Source organism: Setaria viridis, chromosome 6, assembly GCF_005286985.2.
Source record: "Setaria viridis chromosome 6, Setaria_viridis_v4.0, whole genome shotgun sequence".
Taxonomy (NCBI): domain Eukaryota; kingdom Viridiplantae; phylum Streptophyta; class Magnoliopsida; order Poales; family Poaceae; genus Setaria; species Setaria viridis.
This window is the reverse complement of record NC_048268.2, coordinates 8131914-8143199: the sequence shown is the minus strand read 5'-3', so window position 1 is coordinate 8143199 and position 11286 is coordinate 8131914. Positions and strand designations below refer to the sequence as shown.

Below are 11286 nucleotides of genomic sequence, written 5' to 3'. Positions count from 1 at the left end.
TAGGAACAAGAAATTCAGAAGAATCTTTTTCTCTATTCACTACCATTCCGATTTCTATTAGTTTCTTCTTTAATGCAATAGCTATAGTTTGATATAGAATCCATTTCTCAAAGTAATGGAAACCATTCTCTTATAGGAAATGGTTCAAAAATCGCTATTCCACCTTTTAGGTTTAGGTATCGTGAAAAGTGATACCTGTGAAGATCGTGCATTTCAGTCATTCAGATCCGTTTTTCGAGTCCATGATATAACCAAATTGGATGGATCTTCCACCCGTTTAGCTAAGAAAGAATAGATGCAGAGGTGGATAATAGATCAATATGAAGATCATGAGCTGCCCCATAATGAAACCGCCAGTAGTCGTGAATATCTCCTTCTTCCCTAACCCAAGATTGGAGAAAGAAGATCTAAGAGGGACCTATGGAGAATGTGGTCAGAAATACATAATAGAGTCCGACCACAACGACCAAATTAATTATCCTCATCGATAAACTTGGACTACTAAATAGAAAAGATTTGAAAATCATGGCATGGGTCTCCTTTTTTTCTTTCTTTAGAGTTTTCTATATGCACAATTTCTCGATGTTTCGATGAGAATTTCTTGACTTTCCATATATAGAAAGAGATAGACTATAAATGATATCTCTTATGTCAATAAGACCAAAGGGATGGATATTAAATGATAGGAAGTGCTAGGAAGTGAAATAGAATGAAATAGAGCCACTTTGGACTTCTCTATGAAATGAGGCATGGAACGGAGCCACTACGAAGAAATTCCGGGAGTTACAAAAGAAGCTTTGGACGCATATTGTTCACGGGTTGAGAGCGGGAGTTGAACTCTAGGAGGTCGAATGTCGGGAAGGATTACATTCAGCTTCCAAATTAGATGCATTCTTATTTAGGAAGTCAAGTAGCTTACCATCCCATTTCGGTGATGTCAGGTTAGTCTCTCTGGCTTGCTTGCACACAGCTTTAAATTGAGATGTACCCGTCAAAGTTTCGTTGTCTACTGGGCACAGAATTGTCCAATTCTGTACCAGCCCGACAATTCTTCCCAGCAGCTCCCCCATGTTCTTCCACGAGAAGTTCTGAAAGCACGTATCATTCCTTAGTTTCCACAGGCCTCACAAGGCTGCCGAGCTAATCATATTGGTAAGCATAAATTTTTTAGGGATGTTTGAATACGAGCTACTAAAATTAGCAGGGTCACATCGGATATTCGGATGCTAATTAGGAGGACTAAACATGAGCTAATTATAAAACTAATTGCACAGATGGAGTCTAATTCGCGAGACAAATCTATTAAGGCTAATTAATCCATCATTAGCAAATAGTTATTGTAGCACAATATTGTCAAATCATGAACTAATTAGGCTTAATAGTTCGTCTCGCGAATTAGACTCCATCTGTACAATTAGTTTTGTAATTAGACTATGTTTAATACTCCTAATTAGTATCAAACATCCGATGTGACAGCTGCTAAAGTTTAGCATGGATATCCAAACATCCACTGTTTGGGAGGCATGTGTTAAATTTTAGCACATGTCACATCGGATGTTTAGACACTAATTAGGAGTATTAAACATAGCCTAATTACAAAACTAATTGCACAACCCCTAGGCTAAATCGCGAGACGAATCTATTAAGCCTAATTAGTCCATGATTTGACAATGTGGTGCTACAGTAACCATTCGCTAATGATGAATTAATTAGGCTTAATAGATTCGTCTCGCGATTTAGCCTAGGGGTTGTGCAATTAGTTTTGTAATTAGACTATGTTTAATACTCCTAATTAGTGTCCAAATATCCGATGTGACAGGTGCTAAAATTTAGCACCTGCTATCCAAACACCCCCTTAAGTACACAGCCGGAGCTTTCAAAGCCACCACCAAGTTCAGTGCCTACAACCTGAGATACACCCCCTTAAGTACACAGCCGGAGCTTTCAAAGCCACCACCAAGTTCAGTGCCTACAACCTGAGATATCAGGTTCCACATTTTGCTAGCTACTACGCATTCGAAAAATAAATGATTGCAGGTTTCCTTTTCATCACGATACAAACAAGTACCATCCTGTACCTGTCTCCTTTTGTGTAGGTTTGGTATGCCTAGCGTGGAGCCCGAGGTTAGCTCTGTTTCATGCAATGCATCATGGTTTCTCAGCCCTCGTTTACTTTACGAATTTGGGAGGTGCCAAATTACTGTAGCAACACTGTAGCGTTTCGTTTGTATTTGTGAATTATTGTCCAAATATTGACTAATTAGGCTCAAAAGATTCGTCTCGCAAAGTACAATAAAGTACAATTAGTTTTTGATTTCGTCTACATTTAGTACTCCATGCATGTACCGCAAGTTTGATGTGATGGGGAATCTTCTTTTTGCATAGTGCCAAAGTTGGGAGTTTTGTAGGAAGTGAACAAGGGCTCAGTTATGTAGCCAATCCGGTCCTGACATTTTAGCTGCAAGATTATTTCTAATCCGGGGTCATCATCATCATTCCCATGCTGAGGACTACTAGGGCCTGGATTGGTTCTTTTGCTTATTTTTAAGCACCCGTCACATCGAATGTTTAGATACTAATTAGGAGTATTAAACGTAGACTATTTACAAAACCGATTACATAAGTGGAGGCTAAACGGCGAGACGAATCTATTAAGCCTAATTAGTTCATGATTTGACAATGTGTTGCTACAGTAAACATTTGCTAATGATGGATTAATTAGGCTTAATAGGTTCGTCTCGCTGTTTAGCCTCCACTTATGTAATGGGTTTTGTAAATAGCCTACGTTTAATACTTCTAATTAGTATCTAAATATTGATGTGACACTTGCTTAAAAATAAGCAAAGGGAACCAAACGCCCCCTAGGAGCTCATACATGAGTAATTAGACCTGTTGAAATAATGCAGCCTGGAGCAGAGTGGCTAACTATGAACTTATGATTGGGAGCCACACTGCAAGCATCTGACCTCGGTCAACGGGTGTAGCAGGATAGAGGGCATGTGGTGACGTTTGTCGCGGAGAGAGGGGGATGGCAGACAGAGGCTACGGAGACCAGTGTCACAATCTACTCGTAGTCGTAGATTCGTCAGCCTACTCGCATCTGCATCTGCATCTGCATCTGTACTGGCCTAGGCCTACTCTACAGTTGAGGCTCAAAGCTCATTAGGCTGACGGACGGAATGGAAGGATCAGAGCAGAGGTAGCCGTTGAAAAGGATGGTAGCCGTTGCTAGCTACCCCATCGGCGTCGGCGTCGGCACGGCCATGTGCGCGCTGCGCCCCAACCGGCCGATGCGCTCGCGCTCCCCGCCACGCCTAAAGATGGCAACGGGTAAAATATCCGCGCGCCGCGCGGGGCCCCGAGCGCCCATTGGCCCATCGCTGCTGCCGTCGCCCGTCGCCAGCATGCGCCGCACATGCTCCTCCCCCCCGGTCCCGTGCGGGTGCGAAGACATGTCGTGTCCCGTGTCCGCTCCATCCATCCAAGGCTACGGCGTATCGTATCGTACGGCCTAGCCTAATAATGGAGCTGCAAGTACGTACGGGCCGTAGCACCACGGAGCGCTGCCCGTCTCCCTCCAACCGTCTACCACCTGCTCTCGCCTCGAGTAAAGATGGACGGATCGGATGGATGGGTCTGGTATTGGTTGCACCGTTCGATGTACCCGTACAAAGGCACCCGGCCTCGTGTTACCTGTACCATAATCAAGATCAAGGCAAGTCTCCTGGCTGTTTTTGTTTTGCTTTTTTTTACTATTTCCCCCCAAGGCCCCAAGGAGGCATCTCTCGGATTGGCAAAACAAAAAAAGGCCTCACGTTGCAGCTGTTGCCTTGCATCGGTTCTGCTGCCTGCTGGAGAGCCGGATTGGGTGGAGGGAGGCGAGCGGTACCGGTACGGCGCCTATGCTCAGAGCCTCAAGACTGAGACACTGACGACCGGCCTAGGAGACGGCGAAAGCCAACAAAAGGCGCCAACGCTCGCAAATGCAAAAGGATTCGCCTGCCTTTCCCGCCTTCCCAAACGATTCCCAAACTCCCCTCCCACCGCGCGCTAACCACCTGCTACGCTTTCCAGTTCCAGTCCAGCCTGCCTGCCCCTGCCTCCCTCTGCAAGCGCGCGTGCTCCTGACGCTTGGGCCCACCACACCTCACACTCTGACAGTGGCACACTCCCTCGCCTCGCTCGCTTGCTCAAAAAAAGCTGCCATGGATTACACCGAGGGAGAGAGAGATACAGGAGCACGTGGTCGTGTCTCAGTGTCTGACAGGGCAAGGAGGGATTACAACGGGCGAGGCGGCTGCATCGCCGCCGGCGAGTTCACCGGAGCCAGCGGCGGAGGTCGGTGGTGGACGACGGCGACACCACCACGTCCCCGCCGAGGCTCTCCGCGCACGACGACGACACGGTCGACCGCTGCTCCGACGAGAACCGCCCCGCCGCGCTCTTGAAGCTCGGGCTCCGCAGCGACTGCGCGTACGCCTCCACCGCCGCCGCCTGCTGGGCCGGCAACGCCGGGAACGACAGCCGCTTCTTTGCCCCCGCCGACGCGCCGAACCCGAACCCGAAGCCTCCGCCGCCGCCTCCTCCGGAGGATAGCCGGTCGCGCTCGGGCGTCGCGGGCCGCTGCCGCGGCGCGCTCTGCGACCGCACCCGCGCCTTGGCCGACTCCGTCGCCGCCATGTAGTTGGGCACCCCCGCCGCCGCGTGCCGCTGCGAGTGCAGGCTCGGCGTGTAGCTTCCCCCGCCGCCGCCGCCGCGGTCCACGCGCGGGCTCGCTGACCGCACCTGGATCGGCGGCCGCGCCTTCCCCGGCGACGGCGTCACCGGCGAGTGCCCGTGCCCGTGGTGGGCGCGGTGCATCGGCGAGGACGACGGCGCCTGCCGCCGCGGCGTGGAGTAGGACAAGGGCCGCGCCGTGTCGATCTCCAGCGTCTTCACGGGCTCACGGTGGTCCATGGACGCGCGACCGGGGGCCGCGCCGGCGGCGCCGCGGATGGTGCTCCGGCTCGTGTCGAAGGACGCGCGCGACGCCATCCAACGCTCCGCCCACCGCGGCTGCCCGTCCACGTCCATCTCCTCCGCAGCCGGCGCCGGGTTCCGCCACAGCTTCAAATCGCAGCAACGAACAATCAGCGAACACCTTCCAGCAAGATGACAAAAAATCTCGTCTTGCAAAACTTAAAGAAAGAATATTTTTCATTCAAAAAAACAGATTTACCTGGTGCGAGAAGGCGTAGGAGAGCGCCCTCTCGCGCTTGAGCGCGGCGTCCTTCCTGGTCTGCAGCAAGGCCTGGATCTCCTCTATCGTCCGCGGCCGGTCGTCCCAGTCGTCGGCGGCGAAGCTGCTGCCGTCGCGCGACCGCTCCTTTTTTTTTTCAGGCAAAGCAAATGAATCAACAGGGGGGAAATATAAGGAAAAAAATCATCTACCAAAAGCAATGACACGAGTACTCACTACGGATCGGCGGTCGGCGTAGTCGTGCGTGTACTTGGAGTCCCAGAAGGTGGATGTGTCGACGCTGTACGACGACTTGCTGCTGCCGCACGGCGCGGCACCGGCGGCCGCGGCGGCGGCGGACATGGACAGCGACATGGAGTCCTGGGAGAGCCGCATCCGCTGGTCCCGGACGCGCGCCTGGACGCGCACCAGCGCCTGCATGCAGCGGAGCGTCATGTTGGCCTGCTTGCGGACGTTGTGCCCCCGCACCAGCGCCTGCAGCTTGACGAGGCCCCTGAGCGCCCGCAGCGCGCGGCGGGCGAGGTACCCCCGGAACGCGGTCTGGATGGCGACGGCGGCGTAGTGCTCGCGGACGAATCCGCCGCCGTGGTTGGTGCCGGGGCGGGTGAGGCGGACCACCTCCGCCGCCGCCTGCGCCGTGGCGACCGCGGCCTCGGCTGTCGCCGCCGTCGCCACGGCCAGCGCGATGGCGTGCCGCTGCTCATCCGTCACGGCCGGGGCCGCCGCCCCGGGCTGGGAGTGTGGACGCGTGTGCGGGTGCGGGTGGTCCGGCGCGGGAGGTGGTGCTGGCGACGGGGACGGCGACGAGGATCTCCGGAACAGCCATCTCCTGCGCTCCCGCTTGCCCTGCACGACGCGCAACTAGGAACGTGAGCCGCGGGCTTGGCCCTTGGCGAGAGGAGGAGGAGGAGAAGGAGAAGGAGAAGAAAAAGCAGGGGGACGGGGGACGAGAGGAGAGGGGAACGAACGGACGAATCGCGAGACCTTGTCGTCGTCGGCGTCGGCAGCGGGGGCGGGTGCGTCGTCGCGGAGGCGCGAGGCCTTCCTTGCGGGCGAGGTGCTGTCGGCGTCCTTAGAGGGCGAGCGGAAGGCCCGCTTGACGGCGGTGAGCCAGGACGAGGCGCCCTTCTTGCCCATGTCCAGCGACGGGCATCGGCGAGCTGGCTACAGCAGGGGAGCTTGGTGTGGCAACGGCCGGCAGGCGCGGCTGGTGGGGAGTATGATATTATTGCTGGCGCGGGGGGCAGAGGCAGAGCTGCTCCATGGCGATGGAGTGATGGCTCGTCACGCGCTCCCCCTGCACTGCACCTGCACGGCGTCTCCTTTTTATGCCTGCAGCTCCCTGCAGGGGAGATGAGTGATGAGTGGTGATGGAGATGAACGTAGCTCGCGGCTGCTGTCTGTCCTTGCTGATTGCTGCTGGTCCCCTCACCGTCGTGCTCTCCAGCGTAGGCCCTGCAGCCGCGTGCCGTGCCGGGTGACACTGTGACCAACATCATGCGTGGGAATGAATAATGGGAGGGATCGATGAGACCGACCGCGACGAGACGAGGGCTTGATCGAATCGAAGTGTGGGTTCGGCTCTCAGCTTGGCGCAGATCACCCCGCCGCCGGAGCCCACAACATCGATCCGAGGACACGCAGAGCGTGGTGGTGCACGCAACACAAGGCATGGCCACCACGAGGCTAGCATGTACTGCCTGGTTACGCTCCAAGCTAGTGTTAGTGACAGATAAACCATCAATGGATGAAGAAGCTATCAGGCCGCGAGGGGATCTGAGGCCAAATATCCGGTCAGTGCGAATGAGGGCGAGTAGGATTTGGTGATGCCGCTATCTGCTCTGCTCACCGCAACCAAATATAATCTGTGTCTGTCTGTCTGTCTCGTAGCAGATGGAGCAAAGCAAGAACTTGGGTGACTCGGTGGGTGCGTATCGTATCGCGGCCGATGAACCAGCTCGCCGGTCGAAAGGCCATCCACCTCGCAAACCTGATTCGCAGCATCATGACCGTTGACTCACTCCCCAACCCGTGACGTGACTGACCATCATCTTCCATCGATCCCATGGCATGGGTTCGCTCGTTAGTGGGCGGGGTGCTCGAAATGAAGATCTGCAAAGCCAAAATCGCGCCCCGCACCTACAACAGGCGCGTGCGTGGCTCTGGGACCGACCGGGCGGCAGGCGTCGTGGATGTTGCTAAGAGGAGATTTACTGGAAACTAACTGGGAGAGATGAGTGAGGTCCTTTCGGTAAGTAACCGCCAAGAGCAGTTACTGGTGTTGATCACCAATAAATGATTCACAACCCTCCCCTTAATTAACTCCATCAATGAGATCAATGTATTGGTTAATTTCTCAAAAAATCCCATGGGAAAAATATGAGGAATGGGAAAAATATGAGGAATGTATATGTGGATATGCCATCAAAACTCCTTTAAAACCCAGTATGAAAAATAAGGAGAAAATGATATGACATATATGGTCATTGCTCAATCACAAACCCATAAGAGTTTACGGAGCAATGCATGTCTTTGATATCATCTCAAAAACCCCTTTTAGGGGAGAAGATATGACATGATATATATTGGATAACTCCCTTAAGAAACCCCGATGGGGAAAATAGAAGATATAACATATATTCTTGTATTGATATTGCCTCATTAAAAACTTTTATATGAGAAATCTTGAGAGGAAAACTCATAAAAAGAAAAGAGTACAATATGATGCATGAATAAGTTATAATTCACGAGGAGACTCCCCTGAACATTGCAAACCTCAAAGTCATCGCATGCCAATTCTACAAACACTTTGGAAGTGTGAAAGTTGGTAGAGACTTCGTGAATAAACTTGCAAAGCACTTGCATGTTTAATTTGCAATATAATTATTCCTCAAATGTATTACAATACAATACATGAGGTTAAACCATTCTGCGGACAATATAGTAATATTGCTCACATATAACCTGTTTGCATCCAAGCAATACAAGCACCATTATCTTGATAGAAAATAGCTAGTGATTCAAAATCACAACTAATCATTCAACGAAGTCATACATGTACATGTTAGATTTCGGAATGTATGTGGGAATGACCATTTAGAGTCTATGACGACTCCCATGAGAATTCTACCACAAAGAGATCAGTATGTGATCTGGCATACATTATGGGGATTAATTGACCAGTATCTTCATATCCCACTATGATCATATCTCAACTTATCTAATGACAAGTTAAGGTCCTTTAGCACCATATAGATATCAATGGATTATCTTTCTCCAGCCAAATGGCGTTATTGGAGATGCGCTATATTAAGCTAGCAAGTATCTACAAATGCAATATCAGACATGTTGTGATTTGCAAGATACATATGCGCTTTGATGGCACAAAGGTTTAATCCTAGGGTCGAAATGAATATTGAACCATTTTTAGGGATTGTCGGTGTTTAGATCCGGCAACCTACCAAGGGAGGGTGACCGAGGTAGTGTTTGGTTTGTGGGGCTCGCCGAGATCAGAAACTCGAAGGTGAACACGGACACACGATTTAGACAAGTTCGGGTCGCTAGATTGCGTAATACCCTACGTCCTGTGTGTTGGTTGGATTGAATTACTTTGTAGGGGGTCCCTGCCTCACCTTATATTACCGGGGACAGGGTTACAGGTCGGTTGATTTACAAGAATACTAGTCGGATTCGACTAGGCGAGTCCTACTCTGATTGCTACGAGTACTTTTCCTAATCCTCGAGTAGTTCCTATCTTGCCACGTAGACTACACCGTCCTGTGCCATAGCATCCATGTCAGATACGTCTCGATAACCAACCCTATATTTAGAACTATCCAAACCTTCTGGTGGGCCCATAGATGTATGTATGACAAGCCCCCGAGTACCTTTTAGTTAAATGTAGCAGTTTCGAGTACTTCTGTAGATTTCACCAACTAGTTTTGCTGTTCTTCGAGTACTTTATCGGGTTGAGTCTTCAAATGTACACGAACACTACCATGCGGCTAGAATGTGCCCAAGCCTCATTTAACTTAGTCTTGACCCTTCAATCTTGAATTTTTATATGGAAGTGCGACGAAAGTCGCACTCCATCTGGAGTAGCCCCCGAGCCTTAGGTTGAATCGAAGAATCAGGCTGAGAGTTAATTTGTAATTTGCATTATTTTCCCCTTAAAACCTAGAGAATTTTATTTTGCCGATGGGCACATGGCACACAGCCCCCGAGCCGTTATTTGACTAGTTTGGTGGGTATAAGGGTCAATCTTTGGTCAACGTGACCATCTCTGAACAGTAACCTTATCTCTTCTGAAAATAGAGGTAACTGCCAATCAGGTGCGTAAAATCTTCGAGTCCATTAAACCTAAATATTCCTTTATTCCCACTGTTGGAACTGCACCGCGGTTAGAAATAACGGAGAAAAACATCCCTTCTGTTCTACCTTTGACATATGCTCTTTCAACTTCCGCACTGTGGCCCTAGCACCGCCGCTGCTTGATCTTCTAGAGCTAGCACCGCCGTCCCCCACCACTCAGTCCCTGAGTGTATGTGAAAGAAGACACTCATAACAACGAGAATGGGGAAGAAGACAACTGCATCCAAGGCGGTTGAAGGTGGCAAGAAGAAGGCTGACAAGAAGAAGAAGCTGCAACTATCGGCCCCCAAGTATGGGAAGACAGACCAAACTGCACCGCCGATCCCTGCATGTGCCTAGAAGCGATCATCGCTGAAGGAGGAAGACATCAAGGTGCTGGTAGCCTCCAACCTTCTCCAAGAGAAAGATGTCATCAACTGGAGACCCGCCTTCGGCAACCCGTGGTCGCTAGAGGAGTAACCGGAATAAATGGTAATCTTCGCGCATTTCATTGAGCAAGGTTTTGCTTTACCTGCATCAGATTTCTTCCAGGGTCTCTTGGATTATAACAAATTGGAGCTTGTACATTTGAATCCCAATGGTATTCTGCACGTTGCGATTTTTGTGCATCTGTGTGAAGCATTCTTGGGGATCCAAACACACTTTCAATTGTTCCCGAAGTTCTCCGTGTGAAGCTACAGCTTAAGAAAGAGCACACCGAGGTAGTCGAGGCACTGGAATTCAAATGAGGGAGAAGCTCAAGGGCCTCTATCTGGATTATGAACTGATTGATTCACATTCCGAGTGAAAGGAGAAGTGGTGCTACATCGGCAACCACAACCCCAAACTCCCCAAGCTGACAGGGCAATGTCCCACCTAGAATAACAGATGGTTAGATGAGCCAAGCTATGGAGACTGTCTGCAATTACCCGAACTCCTGGACAGGATATCCAAGCTGAAGTAGGAAGGATTAACAGGAGTCGAAGTAGCATTTAGCTTTGTGAAGCGGCGAACTCAACCCCTACAGCTGCAATGCCACTGGGGTTACGAGTACTCAGGAGTTAATGATCCATCCAGGATGTCTCCCGAGGAACTGAGCACAGACGAGGTCATGGTGTGGTTGAAGCGTATGTTCAAGAATGCGGGTGAAATCCCCACAATTGTGTGAGAGTTCTACACCGCCAACCCGTCAAAAGCTGTAAGTACCCGTGGCTGCAGCCCCTGAGTACTCATTTTGATAATGTTTGGATGTACTAACTTGTCTGTCTGTGCAGGAAGATGTGCATTTGTACTGCTCTGCTCCTCTTCCTCCTAGATTAGAAGACATTGAAGCTGCTCCTCACGTTCACACGGTAGTGAGCGTAGAGAGTGAAGCTGAGGAGGAGGAAGAAGAAGAAGTAGTCGAAACCTCCAGCAGCTTGGATTCTAAAGCTGCAGAGGACTTCGAACTCAAGGCTCGACCATCTGATAAGGATGGGTCATCCTCTGGATCATCAAAGTGTGCAGCTGAAGATGATCTTGAGGCTGCACTTGCTCCACCACTAAGGAAGAAACGGTCCGTCGTTGGAAAGCTGGCTATGAGGAAGCCTGTCACTGCGGAAGACATACCCCTAGTGGTAATAACTTATGAGGAGGGGCAAGATCATGAGGATCGAGTACTCTCCGTAAGTAAATCCAATACTGCCATGTTTGCTCAA

The 11286-nt window shown here is 50.6% G+C and overlaps 1 protein-coding gene across 1 annotated transcript; it reads right to left on the bottom strand.

Moving 5' to 3' along the window:
* Positions 1 to 4186: 4186 nt before the first annotated feature.
* On the bottom strand, positions 4187 to 6946 carry LOC117859525 (protein IQ-DOMAIN 17). Its single transcript, XM_034742648.2, has 4 exons — positions 6224 to 6946; positions 5456 to 6085; positions 5219 to 5365; positions 4187 to 5106 (listed from the first exon to the last, which is right to left on the bottom strand). The coding sequence occupies exons 1-4, from the start codon at positions 6374 to 6376 to the stop codon at positions 4318 to 4320; spliced, it is 1719 nt and encodes a 572-aa protein (XP_034598539.1). The 5' UTR covers positions 6377 to 6946; the 3' UTR covers positions 4187 to 4317.
* Between the last annotated feature and the right edge of the window lie 4340 nt (positions 6947 to 11286).

Bases quoted from the DNA above. Each gene is read 5' to 3' on its own strand.
- LOC117859525 (XM_034742648.2), bottom strand. From the start codon at position 6,376: ATGGGCAAGAAGGGCGCCTCGTCCTGGCTCACCGCCGTCAAGCGGGCC. The intron at 5,366-5,455 runs GTGAGTACTCGT...GAAAAAAAAAAG, and splicing joins ACGCCGACCGCCGATCCGTA to GAGCGGTCGCGCGACGGCAG. The intron at 5,107-5,218 runs GTAAATCTGTTT...TGCGATTTGAAG, and splicing joins CCTACGCCTTCTCGCACCAG to CTGTGGCGGAACCCGGCGCC.